The following is a 17,391-nucleotide window of genomic DNA, read 5'->3' as shown; positions in this document are numbered from 1 at the left end:
AATTCCTCATCTGCCGTTTTGTTTTCCTTTTCCCTAATTCCTCCTTGTGTTGAGAGTAATTTAGATATGTATGTCTGATGGAAGAAAATCTTCCCTTGTTTATTTTGAAATTTAAAAAATTTTTATAAGTTTATTTGAGCCAAATGATGACATACAACAGGAAACAGGATCTCAAATGCTGCCAGATCTTCCTTTTTTTAAGAGTACATACGCTGTTCTGTATGCTGAAGTAATAGCAGTAAGATGAGTCACATCAGATATGTGAGATCCAGGATATAGTCATTTTCCTTAGATTAGATTATCAGGTGTCTTGTGGGGTTTTTTAATGGCCTCTGTATTAAAACAGACATGTCTTTTTTTAAAATAATTTTATTTAGTTATTTTTCAAGTACAGTTTTTTTGTCTATTTTTCCCATCCCAGCCCCCCCACCCACCCAAAACAGACATGTCTTAAATAAGCACTCTAACAACACAAACACAAAACAGAAACACATTTATCTATACAGAAAACAGATTTTTTGTTACTGGAGGGAGAAGGGTGAAGTGGGTCAAAGCCCCAGGGGTACATGAGTGATGGTAACTAGACTTGGGTAGTCGTCACTGTGTAGTGTGTCCAGATGTCGGATTACAGTGCTGTTTACCAGAAACTTAGAGTGTTTGTTATAACCACTTTTATCTCAAACTTATTGTAAAGAGGTGCTCTAGGGAATCATTCAACAGTGCCTCCATTTTAGTAGCAAAGTGGGAGATACTTCCAAAAGAGATTTCAAATGTGTTGTCTCTGGGTGCACAGGGATGGGTGGGCATGGAAAAGGGTATTAGGGAGATAAACAGTGATAGAAAAAATAAATTTAAAAAAAGTTTTCTCTCTACTGTGTTTTGCACTAGCTGTCTGGGTGGGAGTGCTTCTGATCCTGAGGTTGGCAGTTGAGTGCCTGTGGAAGGAATGCACTTGTTCTTCTGACCTTTGAGAATAGTGGCCCCCACACTTTAGTGGGATAAAGTGGGGTAAACTATTTTTTGAATATCCAAGTATATACATAGTTCTAAATTATACACTTGTATTACTATACCAATAAGCAAAACCAAAGGAGGTCACTTTTTTTAGAAGAGTAAAAAATGAGCAAAAGTTCTGGTATTTCCTTCATAGACCCCAGTTGATAGTTGTTGCTTTTAGGAGGATGCATGTCACTCTTAATGCAATGTGCTGCTGGTGAATTTTGCGCATGGTATTGGGGATTGTGTCTTCCTCAGAAGCTGTGGCTATGGCAGCCCTTCCTCTTCACGTTACCGAAGGTCCCCTCTCTCTTTCCTTTAGGGCTGGATTGTCAATGTTGCCTGGTTCACTCACTGATGAATCTTGTTGCTGCAGGTACAGGTGCAGGTACAGCAGTCTCCGCAGCAGGTTTCGGCTCAGCAGCTCTCCCCACAGCTTACTGTTCACCAGCCTGCCGAGCAGCCCTTCCAAGTCCAGGTGCAGATCCAAGGCCAAGCACCACAGCCAGCGGCCCCTTCCATCCAGACCCCATCTCTGCAGAGCCCCAGCCCCTCGCAGCTGCAGGCAGCCCAGATCCAGGTGCAGCACGTGCAGGCAGCTCAACAGATCCAAGCTGCAGAGATTCCAGAGGAGCACATCCCACATCAGCAGATCCAGGCTCAGTTGGTGGCTGGCCAGTCTCTTGCTGGGGGTCAGCAGATCCAAATCCAGACTGTGGGTGCCCTTTCTCCACCACCGTCCCAGCAGGGCTCACCTCGGGAAGGAGAGCGACGGGTTGGCACAGCCAGTGTTCTCCAGCCAGTGAAGAAGCGCAAAGTGGACATGCCCATCACTGTGTCCTATGCCATCTCAGGGCAGCCAGTGGCCACTGTGCTGGCCATTCCACAGGGCCAGCAGCAGAGTTACGTATCTTTGAGGCCAGACTTACTGACAGTGGACAGTGCCCACCTGTACAGTGCCACTGGGACCATTACTAGCCCTACAGGAGAAACCTGGACCATCCCTGTTTACTCTGCCCAGCCCCGGGGAGATCCTCAGCAGCAGAGCATTACCCACATTGCCATTCCCCAAGAAGCCTACAACGCAGTTCACGTCAGTGGATCACCCACAGCCTTGGCAGCTGTAAAGCTGGAGGATGACAAAGAGAAGATGGTGGGCACCACATCTGTAGTGAAAAACTCCCATGAAGAGGTAGTACAGACCCTTGCAAACTCTCTCTTTCCAGCACAGTTCATGAATGGCAACATCCACATTCCAGTAGCTGTGCAGGCTGTGGCAGGCACATACCAGAATACAGCTCAGACTGTCCATATATGGGACCCTCAGCAGCAGCCACAGCAACAGACTCCCCAGGAACAGACGCCCCCACCACCACCACCACCGCAGCAACAGCAGCAGCAGCAGCAGCTCCAGGTTACTTGTTCTGTAAGTGAGACTTATCTGTGGGGCACTCCGCTTCCTGAGGACCCAGTGCAACCCAGAATTTGCCTGGCAACCTCTGATGCCCCTGGTTGTTTATGCAATGATGTTAGTCTTGCAGTTATATAGTATTTAATATTTCAGTTGGGTCAGGGCTGGGAGACAAAAGCAGCAGGTGAAGCTGTGCAACAGGCAGGAGTGCTGTCCTGGTACGTGAAGGTAAATAAAATTGACCACTAACTGTGCTTTGGAGGTTGCCTGGGGTGCTTCATTGTTACCTCTTTTTAGGAAAGGTAAAATTCTGGCTAGAGACTAATGGGACATTCCTAGTGTTATCCTAGTCCCAAGGGCTACTTTTTGCATCACAAATGAAAGGATCTGGTGGAACCCCAGTAATAGTTTAACACATAGACACTGAACTCAGCTCAGTAGAGAGGACTTGGAATTGTTTCTTCTTTTGTTGTCATCTGTGGACGTAGTGGAGGTGAATGAGAAGATCTAAAATACCTCCTTGTTGGCCTGTCATTTTAGGAGTCTTGAACAAGCTTCCTCTGTAGTGGGATCTCCCAAAGAGGTTTTTTTTTTTTTTTTTTTTAAATTGATTTTTAGAGAGATGAGGGGAGAGAAAACAAATATATCAATTTGTTGTTCCACTTATTTATGCATTCATAGTTTGGTTTTTTTATATGTGCCCTGACTGGGGATCGAACCCACACCCTTGGCATATTGGGATGATGCTGTAACGAGCTGTGCTACCCAGCCAGTGTTCCTTAAAAAGAGTCCGGATCAGCCTCAGTTAATTGAATTTTCTGTCAAGGCAGCTATGTTGAAAAAAGTTTTTAAGCCTTTTATTTTGAAATAATTTGGATTTACAGAAAAGTTGCAAAAATAGAACTCTTGAAATTTAGCTTTAAAATTATTTAGCTCTTTTATCTTTTCTAATTGTTACTTTTCTTAAAGCTATTATCTTTTAAGACTGTTAGTAAACTTCTGGTCCCTTGTCTAGCAGATCTTTAGAGTCGATATACAAAAGGCCTCTGGTCTCAAGGACCTACTGAAGACTGTGCCCTCAGAGGGCAGGGGCTCCTGGGAATGCATGTAAGGGAGATGGCACAAACAAGGCACAAGGCACTGGCAGACCAGGGACCACACTCAGAAACACAGGCCGTAAACGATTTTGATTAGGCAAAAGCTGACCAGGTTGTTTCATAAAGGCAACAGTACATTATTTTAGGTGACTTTGTTAAAGAACTGTTGAATGTCCGGGTGTCGGGCCTAGCGGTAGAACAAGACAGAGTGATTGTTGCAGGCAACTTGTAGTCTGGTTATAAGGCAGCACAATCAGGGTGCATTGTATGCTGCACACATCAGGAAAAACGGGGCATTCAGAAATCATTCTAGGTTAAAAAGTCAGCAGAGGCATATCTGGAAAAAGTGGTGTATGCTTTCTCGTTTATAGCTTACACTGACAACAGAATGGAGGAGCATGAGCACAGAGCCAGGGATGGAAAGAAGAGACTTGGCTTAGGGCAACATGGGAGGGGCCTGTGAGGGAGGAGATAGTGCAGGGACAGCAGGGTTGTCTTCCCAAAGTGAAGAGGTGATCTTAGTCTGATGTCCATGGTGGGCAATTTTTCCAGAATCCAAAGAGTCCTGATAAGATGAAGAATCAAGAGCCAGTGTGTAGAATTGATTGCACATAAGCAAGACCTGCCAGGAGACTTGTAATAGGGTTCTGTACTCAGCTTCTGCTCACAGGCACGGAGCTCATCAGGCCTCTTTCGGCTCTCCTGGCTCTGATGTTTAATTTGCAGGTCGGGGCTCTTTGTGCTCCTTAGTCTCTGAATAAGTTGTATATTTGGGTCCTTCAGCAGGAGATCTTTTCTGGAGTTTTGTGTAGTGGACCCATGTTCTTCAGTGCTATGTCTCCTTTGGAAAAATCTTAATAGGGACTTATCAAATATTATTACCAGAAAAAGAAAAATTGGGAAGAATGACCATCATGTAGGTAGGAAAGATGAGTTTGTTCATTTGCACTACAAAGATTCCTCTGCCTTCCTTTATCAGGCTCTGTGCTAGGCAACAGAGATGAGTAAGACAGTCTGCCCTTGGAGCACTCACAGCCCGTGGAAGATAATTGTGCGGTGATGTGAGTTCACCCTAGGGAGAGCTGATGACAGTGTTGTTCCCCTTCACCTGGCATACCCTTTATGAAAGCTCTCATTGCCTGTCCTTATTTTTTTATTTTATTATATTTATTTTTTGAGAGAGGGAAAGGGAGGGAGAAAGAGAGGGAGAGGAACATCAATGTGTGGTTGCTTCTTGAGTGCCTCCTGTTGGGGACCTGGCTCACAACCCAGGCAAGTGCTCTGGGAATTGAACTGGTGACCCCTTGGTTCACAGGTTGGCACTCAATACACTGAGCCACACCAGCCAGAGCTCATTGCCTGTCTTTAAAACCAGACTTAACGGTGGAACATTCTTCCCTTGACCTCTGATCCACCCCCATTAGTTGCCTCATTTCTCTGCTCTACTTTATTCCCAGAGTTCTCAAAAGGATTATCTGTACAAGCTAACTCCACTTGCTAACCTGTTTTCAAAACACAATTGAGCATGCTCTTGTGACCGGAGGTCAGCAGTGCCCAGATCCAACAGTGTATCTGTTTTCAATCTCAGCAACACACAACACAGCCTTCTCGATTTTGTGTTATTACACACTCCTGGTTTTTCCCCTTCTCCATTGATTCTTTTTAAAATTTATTTATTTATTTTTAAAGAGAGGAGAAGGGAGGGAGAAGGGGAGAAACAGCAGTGTGAGAAACATTGAATAGTTATCTCTCACATGCACTCTGATGGGGGCCGAACCTACAACCCAGGCATGTGCCCTGACTAGGAATTGAACCAGCAACCTTTTTGCTTTGTACGAAGATGTCCAACTGAGCAACACCAGTCAGGGCCCATTGATTCTTTGCCCTTCTTGGGAGACTGTTGGTGCCTCCTCCTCTCTCTGAATCATACATGTTGGTATTGCTCAGAGCACAGTACTAGCCCTTTTTTCTTCTTTAGGAATTACTATCCTTTGGCATGGTTTTTCAACTTGTTTTTCTCTGAAAACAGGTGTACAACTTTTTGGCATCTCTGGGCTGCACTGGAGGTAGAGTTGTCTTGGGCCACACATTAAACAACACAAACACTAATGAAAACTGATGAGCTAAAAAAGGTTTTAAGTAAATTTACAATTTTGTGTTGGGCCTCATCGGTAGCCATCCTGGGCCGCAGGCGGCACACACCTGTGATGGTGCTGCTGCTAGAGATGCTACTCTGGTCACTGCTCTGGACACTCAGTGGCACTATCTGCCAGCATTGTTCTCCACGTTACATAGTTTAACTCATTTACTTCTCACACCAGCCTTATGAGGTATATGCTGCCGTGTCCATTTTACAAAAGAAGAAACTGAGGCACAGATAGATTAAACAGCAAGGCCAAAGTCACAATTAGCAAGTAGCAAGTTGCAGAGTTGGAATTCAACCCCAGACAGACAGTTTGCAGCTCATCTTAACCACTGTACTGCACAGTTGTTCTGACACGCAGATCTTGTATCTCTAGACCATGCCTTTCCCCTTAAGACCCTTATACACATTTAGCAGCTACTTCCTTGACTTTAATTGGAGATCTCTCAGCGCTTCATTAGCAACAACTCTGCCACTACTGTAAACTTCCCCATCTTAGGAAGTGGTGGCTACCCATTGGTTTAAGCCAGAAACCCAGGAGTCATCCTTGAGTCTGCTTTCCCTTAACTTTACAGGCAGCTCCTCAGCATGCCGCATTGGTTATACCACCAAACTTCTCAGACTCTCTGAAACTCTTCACTGCCACTACGCTAGTCTACGCTAGTAAGATCATGTCACTTTCCAGCTTAAACTCTCCAAGGGCTCCATTATAAAAAGGAAAAAACCAAAACAACAAAAAACCCACTACACCACAGTGTACAAGGCCCTACTTACATCAATAGTTTTTAACCTTGGTGTGATCATTACTACCCCTACCCACTGAGAGACATTTGGACACATGTGGAAGAAGTTTGGTTGTCAAGATGCCTGGGAATGTTACATTTAGTGGGCGGAGGTGCACACTGAAGGGAGAATGACCAAAAAAAAAAAAAAGCCAGCAGAGAAGCACTGCCCCACCTACCTACGCAGTCAGACTCCCAGATTTTCAGCTTGCATAGGTGGTGTTGTCATTGAACAAGGCAGGGAGGGTAGTCAGAGAAGAGGATGGTACTTCTGGATGGGGAAGGGATGAATTCTCTTTGTAGATGTTAGTTTGAGGTGGCTATGAGATGCCCAGTTAGAGATGCACAGTACCCACTGGGTATGTTAAGGGGAGGTGTAGTTAGCATAGATGGAGGCACAGAGTTAGCAGTCATTTTCCCAGTTACGGAAATCCAAACTGGGAGAGTGAGTGGAGACTCAACAAGGAGAACAGTAGCTGAACTAAGAAGTGTGTCTTGAGTGGAGGTCCAGGGTTGACAGACATTTAAGGGCCTGGCAGTGGGATTTGCTTTACCCGCTTGTTTAATAATGTGTGTTGTCATAGCTGTTTGTTGATTGCAAGTTTATGTGTCACGGATAAATGATTTTGCTTTCAACTTGAATGATTCCACATTCCTCAGCCCTGAAAGGGAGAATTACTCAAGAAAATTTGTTTACAATGTGGACAGGTGTGTGAGACCCAAGAACCTGTGCTTGGTTTGTGTTCATGTCTGTCCCACCTGTTGGGGATTGTGATTCAGACTCATGGACATAACTCTGCCCCTTTGTCTGCATGGCTTGGATGTCAACCCATTGAGGATGGGACCACTTTTCCTGTGGAGGCAGGAAGCTAGAGCATTGCTCCTGCTATGCAGAAAATGTCCTTACGAGCACTATTAATGAAATGGAACATGAAAAAATAGAACCTTATGTATAGCTAGAGAAGCCATATATATCCTCAGGTCTTCCTCCCTTACATTACAGTGGCAGGGAGAGGGACAGGACTTTGTTTTACTTTTCTTTCTCTAAACACGATTCCCAACCGTGGTTTGACCTTAGAATAACCTGGGGAGCTTCTGAAAACACTGATAAGCCCTGGCTGGGTGGCTTTGCTGGTTAAAGCATCGTTCTATGCACCAAAAGGTTGTGGGTTTGATTCCCCGTCAGGGCACATAACTGGGTTGCAGTTTTGATCCCTGGCCAGGGTACATACAGGAGGCAACCTATCAGTGTTTCTCTACCCCATTCTTCTCTTGCTAACAATTAATAAACATTTCCTTGGGATATTATTTTAAAAAACAATAATCACTAAAAAAATGAAAGTACTGATAGCAGGCTCTCATCTTAGAAAAGTGAATCAGAATCTCTGGGGATTAAGGCTTGGACGTGTGAGTATTTTTTAAAAGCAGTCTAGATGATTTTAAGGGGCAACCAAGATTAACGGTCACTGCTCTGGACACTGAGTCCTCAAAGTGTGATCTGCAGACCAGCTCCCTCACTTGGAAGCTTATTTCAATGGAAATGCAGAGCCCCGGCTGGTGTGGGTCAGTGGGTTGAAGCATCATCCTGCAAACTTGGAAGGTTGCAGGTTCAGTCCCCAGCAATTGATGCTTCTCTCTCACATTGATGTTTCTATCTCCCTCTTCCTCTGTCTCTGAAAGTGATGAAAAAAGTGTCCTTGGGTGAGGATATATACTTTAAAAAAAAAGCAAAGAAATACAGAATCTCAAGTCCCCCTGAGACCTTTTAATTAGAGTCTACACTTTAATAAAATCCCCAAGTGATTTGTTGGCTTATTATAATTGGACATGCAGTGCTTTGGGCTAGTAATATTTGATCAGTGACTAAACATTAAAATTGCCTTTTGACATGCGAAGGTTATATTTTTTAAAGATTTTATTTATTCATTTTTAGAGCGAGGGAAAAGGAAGGAGAAAAGGAGAGAAACATTGACGTGTGAGAGAGGAAAAATGACCACTTGTTTCTCGCACACCCCCAGCCAGGGGACCTGGCCCACAACCCAGGCACATGCCCTGACTAGGAATCAGACTGGTAACTTTTTGGTTCACAGGCCAGTGCTCAACCCACTGAGCCACACCAGCCAGGGCAACATGCACAGGTTTTCAACAGACTCATCATGCCTCTTTAAAAAAGATTCTAAGGTGGAATGCAGGTATTGGTGTTCTTAAATCAAAGATTCAGAAGTATAGCCACTACTGAGAATTGCTGTACTAGTCTTTGCTATCCCTGGGGTAAGGGGTAGAATTTCAAAGATTCTGGAAAACAGGACAACAAGAAGATAATTTTTTTTTTTATTAAAAGAACTACAATTAATTTTTCCTGGCAGTTTCACTAAACAAAGGGCCTGAAAGAAAAGAATATTGACACATTTTGATGGTTTCTCTTTCATAGGCTCAAACTGTTCAGGTTGCTGAAGTTGAACCACAGTCACAGCCACAGCCTTCTCCAGAACTTCTGCTTCCAAATTCTCTGAAGCCAGAAGAAGGGCTCGAGGTGTGGAAAAACTGGGCCCAGACGAAGAATGCTGAGCTAGAGAAGGATGCTCAGAACAGACTGGCACCCATTGGGAGTGAGTGTTTAAGGGGGGGGCTGTACTATGTCTAAAACACAGTAACCCTGGAGCAGGAGGAGGAGAGAATGGCAGAGAGTGGCATCCCTTGACTCTGGGGACTGGGAGCTTCATCTGGAATAGAATGTTGAATTCAAGAAAACAAGTAGGCCTGACCAGTTGCAGATGAGCGGGGTCTGTGGGACTTGTCCAAGATCAGGCATTTTTATACACACATATTTCTGGAGTTGACCTAGATCTGGGCAGAGCAACTTCAGGGAGGAGATAGAGACCAGTGAGTGCTCAAGGCCCTTGTTCCTTAGTGTTATGATTATATCTTCCTCACATTACAGAGGGTGGAATTTTTTTTTCTCACATCATGGCCCTAATAAACATTTTCAGAGTATGTGAGGTGGGAGGATTGTGGAAAGGAAACCCTTGGTGTGTTTGAGCATATAGGGTTGTTGCCTCATTAGGCCAGATGCCACTGCCTAGCCCCAACGGGCAGTGTTTGCTCTGAGCCATCCTTTCAGGGACATGAGTGACCAATAAAGAGATAACTGTTTGTGAGAACCCCCATTGACCTTTGGGTTTGTGTTGTAGGACGCCAGCTTCTGCGATTCCAGGAAGATCTCATCTCTTCTGCTGTGGCTGAGTTGAATTACGGGCTCTGTCTAATGACACGAGAAGCTCGAAATGGAGAAGGTGAACCCTATGATCCGGATGTACTCTACTATATTTTCCTGTGCATTCAGAAGGTAGGAAACAACTTCATAGGAACATGTTTGAGCTGTGTTCTGATCAGTTACTTACTGGATATTTAAATTAGTAAAATGACAAGCAAGGGGTTTTAATTAGGAAATTCTCTTTCAACTGTGTAATGAGGTTTTTAAAAAATACTCATGTTTAGCCCTGGCTGGTGTAGCTCAGTGGATTGAGCGTGGGCCTGCGAACCAAATGATTTTGGTTCGATTCCCAGTCAGGGCACATGCCTGGGTTGCAGGCCAGTTCCCAGCAGGGGACATGTGAGAGGCAACTATACATTGATGTTTCTCTCCCTCTCTCCTTCCCTTCCCCTCTAAAGAAGGGTTGCCTCTTGTTCATACCCAATTGGGGACCCAGCCTGCAACCCAGGCACATGCCCTGACTGGGAATTGAACCAGCAGCCCTTTGGTTTGCAGGCCAATGCTCAATCCACTGAGCCACACCAGCCAGAGCTAATGCGGGTTTGTTTGTTTGTTTAATTGTAAAAGACCTACATATTCACTTTAGAAAATAAGAAAATAAACATTATTCATAATCTTGCCTTATAGAGGAACTCCTGTTAAAATATTTTGTATAGTAAAAAGAAACAAACAATAGAGCAAAGCAAAACGCACCCAAAAATACTTGGTATATTACCTGAAAGAGTCTTTTTTTCCCATTACTATTTATTCCCCTGATAACCCTCTGCCTTCCCCCCACCTCCAAGCACCACACTGTTGTCCATATTCTTGAGTTCTTTTTCCTTTTTGCTCAGTTTCTCCGCCCCTGAACCTCCTCCTGCTCTTTCGCTGTCATCCTGCTCTGAGTCTGTTTCTGTTTTGCTTGTTAGTTCAATTTATTCATTAGACTCTGCATATGAGATTCTGCATATGAGTGAAATCTGTCTTTCTCTGACTGGCTTATTTTACTTAGCATAATGTTCTCTCAAGCTCATCCATACTGTTGCAAAGAGTAAAATTTTCTTCTTTTTTATGGTCCAGTATAATTCCATTGCATAAATGTCCCATAGGTGTTTGATCCACACTTAGGCTGCTTCTATACCTTGGCAATTGTAAATAACACTGCAATAAACATAGGGGTAATTATGTTCTTTTGAGTTAGTGTTTTGAGCTCTTTCTAATATATTCCCAGAAGTAGGATTGGTGGATCAAAAGGCAGGTCCGTTTTTAATTTTTTGAGTTATCTCAATGCTGCTTCCCATAGTGGCCGCTGTCCCATCCGCACCCCCGTCAGCAGTGCAGAAGGTCCCCTTTCCCCACGTCCTCGCCAATGCCTGTTTGTTGAGAGCCTTTTTTGTTTTGTCTTGTTTTTTAATTATGAAACACATTATTAACACTTTTTTTGGGGGGTAAAGTAAACATGGTTTGCATAAAAGTAATTTATCCTAAAGTCTGCTGCTAACATACAACTTATCTTCTTATTCCCTACATTGAAACAAAATAATTATTTGAAGGAATTGAGTGAGAATATACAACTGTAGTTAGGTGTTCGGGACATCTAAGGTGAAGCATCACAGAGGAATTTGTTTTAGACCGGCAGTTTAGGAGAGCCAAGGTGGAGTTCTTAGTGTGTCCATATTCTTGTGAAACATCCCACAGTAGCTCTGGCTGGTGTGGCTCAGCGCATTGAATGCCGGCCTGCCAACCCAGGGGTTGCTGGATTGATTCCCTGGTCTAGGGCACATGCCTGGGTCTCGGGCCAGGTCCCTGATGAGGGGGCATGTGGGAGGCAACTACACATTGATATTTCTCTCCCTCTTTTTCCCTCCCTTCCCCTCTCTAACGTAAATGAATAAAGTCTTAAAAAAAAGAAAGAAAGAAAGAAAAGAAAATCCCATAGTAAGATGGAAAAAAAAGCACATGCTGCTTGGCACTTACCTTGTTGCCTGGTCTTGAGAAAAGTTTGCCTCCCTGTTTGATCCTATTTCTTCCCAGTCACTTGGGGCACTAAGTGAGTTGTTTACATGCCATCTTTTTCTATGCACTCCTGAATCCTGGAAGGCAGGTACAGTCATTTTCATTTACACACAGGGGAACTGAGCCCCCAGAGTTAAAGGACTTGCACCAGATGCCTCAGAGCCTGCACCATGGTGTTCTGTTGTTGGTTTTTCTCTTTCTTTTTGGCTGCCTTATATAAGACAGTGCCTTGCCTGCATTAGCATTCACAAAATCTGCCCCACTCACCCAACTCTTTAAGAGAGTTGTGAGAGTTTGTTCATACGATCTGATGTGTACTGTGGAAATGTCAATCAAATGCTGGATGGCTTTGACCTGATGTACAGGTTTATAAGGGCCAGATGGGTTAGCAAAGGTGATGGAACTGGTAGAAAAATGTTTATTTCTCCTGAAAGTCTTACTCAGGAGATCACTAACAACTTTTGCTGATTGTTTTTCTTTCAGTATCTTTTTGAAAATGGACGGGTTGATGACATTTTCTCTGATCTTTATTATGTTCGATTCACGGAGTGGCTACATGAAGTTCTGAAGGACGTTCAGCCCCGAGTCACTCCACTTGGTAAGAGTCTTCCTAGTCCTTGGATGTCTTTCCCACCTGGGTTTAAAAAGGATGCCTGTGTGGCTGGCTGTGATACAGCATGTGGGTGAGGATGCTCTAAATCCCAGGCACCAGCACCAACTTTGCCCTGATATGGAAGGGGCCCTGCTCACCAGACACAGGGCCCAGCTGGTCCCAGTGTGGCCAGAACATGGGCATTCAGGGTGTAGGGTACTCTTTTCTTTTCCTATTTAAACTTACTGATTAAAATTAGATTCATTTCAAAAGCTAAGAATTATTAACTATTTAATCTGTAGGTTACTCCTATTACATATTGGAGTTTTTTTTTTTAAATATGTTTGAACAAATGTTATACAGGGTGGAGCAAAAGTAGGTTTACAGTTGTTCCTATTTAAAATAATTCAATAATAAATAATAATATAAGAATAAACTCTGTTTTGCATACTCATAATTGTAAACCTAATTTTGCCCCACCATATACTGAATGTAATTTTTGCTTTATCTGTAGGTAACTTCCTGCGCAGAGTGTTATGTTTGAAAAAACATGAGTTTTGCAGTAGAATATCTGGGTGTTTACTTTTTAATAAACTTTATTTTTTAGAGCACTTACAGAAAAATACAGCAAGAGGTACAGAGAATTCCCATATACCCACTCACAGTATTTCCCTATTACTATCTTGTATTAGTGTAGTATACTTATTGTAATTAATAAATCAATGTTGGTACATTATTAAAACCCTATAGTTTACATTAGGGTTCACTCCTTGCATTGTACGTTTATGGGTTTTGACAAATGTATAACAGCATGTATTAACAATTACCACATCACACAGAAACTTCGCTGCCCTCAAATCTGTGTGTTCCACCGGTCATCCCTGTCTCCCTCCCCCGAGTCCCTGGGAACCACTGCTCTTTATACTGTCTCCATTGTTTTTGACTTTCCCACAATGTCACATAGTTGAAATAATTTAGTATGTGGCCTTTTCAGATTTTTTTTCACTTAGCAATATGCATTAATGTTCCCGCGTGTCTTTTAGTGGCTTGATAGCTCATTTCTTTTTATTCCTGATAATATTCCATTGTATGGTTGTACCACAATTTGTTTATCCATTCACCTACTGAAGAACTTCGAAATGTTGGCAATTATGAATAAAGCTGCTATAAACATTGTGTGCAGGTTTTTGGTGAAAGAAGAGGCAGATAGATCAATGGAACAGAATAGAGAGCCCAGAAATAGAGCCACAAAAATATAACCAACTTACCTTTGACAGAGGAGCAAAGGGAATTCAAGGAAGAAAGGATATTTTCAACAAATGGTGCTAGAACAACTGGACATCCACGTGCAAACAAATGAATCTCGACACAGACCTTACACCCTTCACAAAACTAACTCAAGATGAATCACTGACCTAAATGTAAAATGCAAAATTATAAAACTCCTCCTCCAGGTAACATAGGAGAAAATCTAGGTGACCTTGGGCTTGGTGATTACTTTTTATATACAACACTAAAAGCACTGTGGTGCATGGGGAAAAAAATGGTAACTTGGACTTCATTAAAATGAAAGACTTCTGCTGTGTGAAGACACAGTTAAGAAAATAAAAAAATGAGCCACAAACTGGGAGAAAATCTTTGCAAAACATATATCTGATGAAGGACTGGTACCCAAAATATCTAAAGAACTCTACCACTCAGCAGTAAGAACACAAACAAACTGGTTAACAAATTGGCAAAAGATGGACAGATGCCTCACTAAAGATGCATAGGTGGACGAGAAATATATGAAAAGATGCTTATTTTATTTCATCAGGAAATTGCAAATTTTAGAATGGGTAAAATTTCAAACTGGCGGCATCAAATGCAACAAAATAACCCTCATTCATTGCTAGTGGGAATGCAGAGTGGTACCACTTTGTAAGACAATTTGGCATTTTTGTACAAAAGTACACATTTCCTTACCTGTGATCCAGCAATCATGCTCCTTTGTATTTACATTGAAAAAAATTCTAGTTAACATCTGTCACCACGGATGTTTGTCACTTAAATGCACCCCCCCAAAATTACCAGCTAAATATTTTTGAGTTCCTGCTTTATGTCAGGTAGTATTCCAGATGTATAGAAAATGAGCCTACAGTTTAATAGAGACAGCAGATAATCTAATTAATAGTCAAAATAATTTATGGTTAGGGAAGTGCCTTGAAGACAAGGGAATGGGAAATGTTAAGGGCACTGGAAGGGAGGCCTCTCTCTCTCTGAGGGGCTGTCATTAGAATGGAGATTTGAGTGAGGGAGTGAGTTAGCCTTGCCACATGATTTGCAAAGTTTCAAGCTAAGTGTAGGCATGCAGAATATGCTTTTAAAAACTTTTTATTGTGCAATTTTAAGCACATATGAAAGAAAAAATAGGTTAATGACACTCCCATGTACCTGCTATTTATTCATGGTAAATCTCATTCTATATATGCACCACTTATTCCCCCTCCTGTGTTACAATAAATCCCAGTTGAAGTAAACCCCAGACACTCTACTCATAAATGTTTTAATATGTATTATTGACATACCACAATGCCATTATAAAGTTTTTAAAAAGATAATTATATAATGCCATCCAAATCTCTATCCTCTGAATTTCTAATTGTCTCATAAATGTCATAATTTTGTTTGTCTGGGTCAAGGTGTCAATTCCATGTGTGAAATTGCTGGTAAACCTTTTAATGTTTTGTTTCAGTCTTTAATTTCCTCCTTGATTTTTTTCTTGCAATTGTTTATGGGAGAAACTAGCCTTTTAAATTGTCAGTCTATATTTTGGTGATTATATCACCATGGTGTAGTTTGACATACTCTTCTGTCCTCTGTGTTTACAGTTCATTGGGAGTTGCATATAAAGACTCAAATGATCAGAGAGAGAGAGAGAGAGTGAGAGTGTGTGTGTGTGTGTGTGGTTTCTTTTTGGCAAGGTTACATAATACATGGGTTTATTTTCATCAGATGCCTATCATGTCTGGATCCATTAATTTATTAGTTGTAAAAGGTGGTACTCTAATGTTATTACTTCTTCATTATTAGCTAAACAGCAAACTTCTTGTCAATTCAGTTCCTGGCAGTGCAAATTGTGTAGAAAAGGGAGGGGTAGGGCCCACTTCTACTCCTTTGTTTAGCAGCTTTCACAGTTGCAGTCGTGACTTGTTTCACCACCTTTCCCTGGTAGTGGCCAGTTAGCTGGGTGGGTTTGTTTTTGGTCTTTAGCAGTCATTGTGAGCTAATGAATTTAAACATATTTAATATGTTTCAGTATGTTGCAATTATTATTTTTATTTTATTTTATTTTTTTAGTTTACTGATGCTCAAATTGTCCCATCTGTGGTCATTTGGAGCTTCTTTAAATTGGTCCTTAAGTTCTTTTGACACAACCCTTCTTTGATCTCTGGTTTTCAAAATGTTTCAGGCTCATCTTGGGCATTTTTTTGTACCAGCGTAGAATCAGTTCATTCTCCATGGAGCCTGTTTTTGTTTTGTTTTTGATGTTGTTTTTTTGTAAATGGTATTTCCATATGAAACCCAAGTCTGGGTGCTGGGTGTGCTCCTTTCTCCTGAATTGATCATTTGTTTCTAGGCCTTTAAAGTGGGCAGAATTGAAAATACAAAAAACAGATCATTTTCATACTTGTAGTTCACAACAGAACTTCAAGGATTTTACATGATATCTATATATATATTACCCATCTCCCATGCCAGGAGTTTTAGTTTCCATGCATTAAGTTTGTAGTGTTTAGAAGCAATTAAAGCCCCGGCCACTGTGGCTGAGTCCCTTGGAATGCTGTCTTGTAACCAAAAGGTTGTGGTTTTCTTCCTAGTCTGGGGGCACGTATGATCCCTGGTCCAGGTGCATACAGGAGACAACCAACTGATGTTTCTTTCTCTCCCTTTCTGTCTCTCTAAAAGCAATGGAAAAAATGTCCTCGGGTGATGATTTAAAAAAAAAAAAAGCAGCAGGGATTAAAGTTAACAAAAGTGACATCAGGTGGGAGAGTGAATCCAGAGAAAAGAGGGCATGCCAAGGCATGCCTGGGTGTGCCTGGGACCACTCCTAGGCCCCACCTTCCCTGAGGAAGGCTGTCTGCTGGCACTCACCTTCTGCAGACATGGCTAAGAGCAGGAAAGCTTATCTCATTGTCACTGGACCACAAAATATGAGTAGAGGCACAGTGGCCCTAGAGAGATGGAAATGCACTATTGGAGTCTGAGCCAGCTTTGGCAAGAACAGAGGAGAGGAATGTATTGGGCTTTCTGCTTCAAAAAGAGGCACTGTCACTGCTTGTTTGGAGAGTTCCAAGATTCCTGCAGGAGTGCCGGTGTCCACTGCAGCTGGTTCACCAGGCCCACAGGGCCTGGCACACGAATATCTGCACCTTGACTGCTGAATGAGCACATGGGGGTTTGGTGATCCAACGACTGGCCTTTGTTCCTGACCAGCTCTCAGTTCATTCACGGACCAGGGGCTTACAGGAAACCTACCTGCCTAGTGGGGGACAGCTGTAATAGTTCTTTCCGAATGGCAGTCTCCCCTTTACCCCGAGGGGATGAGAATGGGTTTGCTTTCTAGAGATGGAAGGCATGACAGAGGGTTTAACAAGGGCAAATGGGTATGTGTACCAGTTCTTTGGGCCCTGGACACCTTTGAAAATATGGTGAGAGGTCTGTTTCTTCTTTCCAGAGAAGTATACATATAGTCTAAGTTTGGATTGTAATTTTGGGTGTTTCACTTTCCCTAAGGCCTATACCCTTTTGCCTTATGTTAATCTTAGATTAAAGGAAGAACTGACATCAGGTAAGAGCAATCGTGTAAGGCATTGGTTCTCAAAGTATGGTCTTAGGTAACTCATTAGAACTGCACATTATCATGTCCCACCCCCCAAAATTGTGTTGGGACCCAGACTTTTGTGTTTTAACAAGCTTCCCAGGTGATTCCACCATACCTGGAACAGTTCTCTGGGTAAACCATGTAGTCCTATGTGGTCCTGCTTGTGCCTCACACCTCCCGTCCTGCACCTTTGAGGGAACGCCTGCCATCCTCTTGTTGTAGCAGTACTCTATT

At 42.6% G+C, this 17,391-nt stretch overlaps 1 protein-coding gene across 8 annotated transcripts in view; it reads left to right on the top strand.

Annotated features, from left to right (window-relative positions):
- QRICH1 (glutamine rich 1) overlaps nucleotides 1-17,391 on the top strand; it is a 39,979-nt gene that overhangs the window by 19,301 nt on the left and 3,287 nt on the right. For 7 of the 8 annotated variants that reach the window (XM_037128604.2, XM_053668952.1, XM_037128603.2 and 4 more), the window contains 4 exons: nucleotides 1,373-2,422; nucleotides 8,861-9,038; nucleotides 9,621-9,775; nucleotides 12,182-12,296. In XM_037128604.2, coding sequence (XP_036984499.1) covers nucleotides 1,373-2,422; nucleotides 8,861-9,038; nucleotides 9,621-9,775; nucleotides 12,182-12,296 — 1,498 coding nt within the window. Of the gene's footprint in view, nucleotides 1-1,372; nucleotides 2,423-8,860; nucleotides 9,039-9,620; nucleotides 9,776-12,181; nucleotides 12,297-12,804 lie in introns of all 8 variants that reach the window. The other variant, XM_037128607.2, reaches the window with a different exon arrangement.

Source organism: Artibeus jamaicensis, unplaced genomic scaffold (genome assembly GCF_021234435.1).
Source record: "Artibeus jamaicensis isolate MK-2021 breed Jamaican fruit bat unplaced genomic scaffold, CSHL_Jam_final contig_519, whole genome shotgun sequence".
Lineage (NCBI taxonomy): Eukaryota > Metazoa > Chordata > Mammalia > Chiroptera > Phyllostomidae > Artibeus > Artibeus jamaicensis.
Note: the sequence above shows the minus strand (reverse complement) of the source record. Positions and strands in the feature narration are given on the sequence as shown.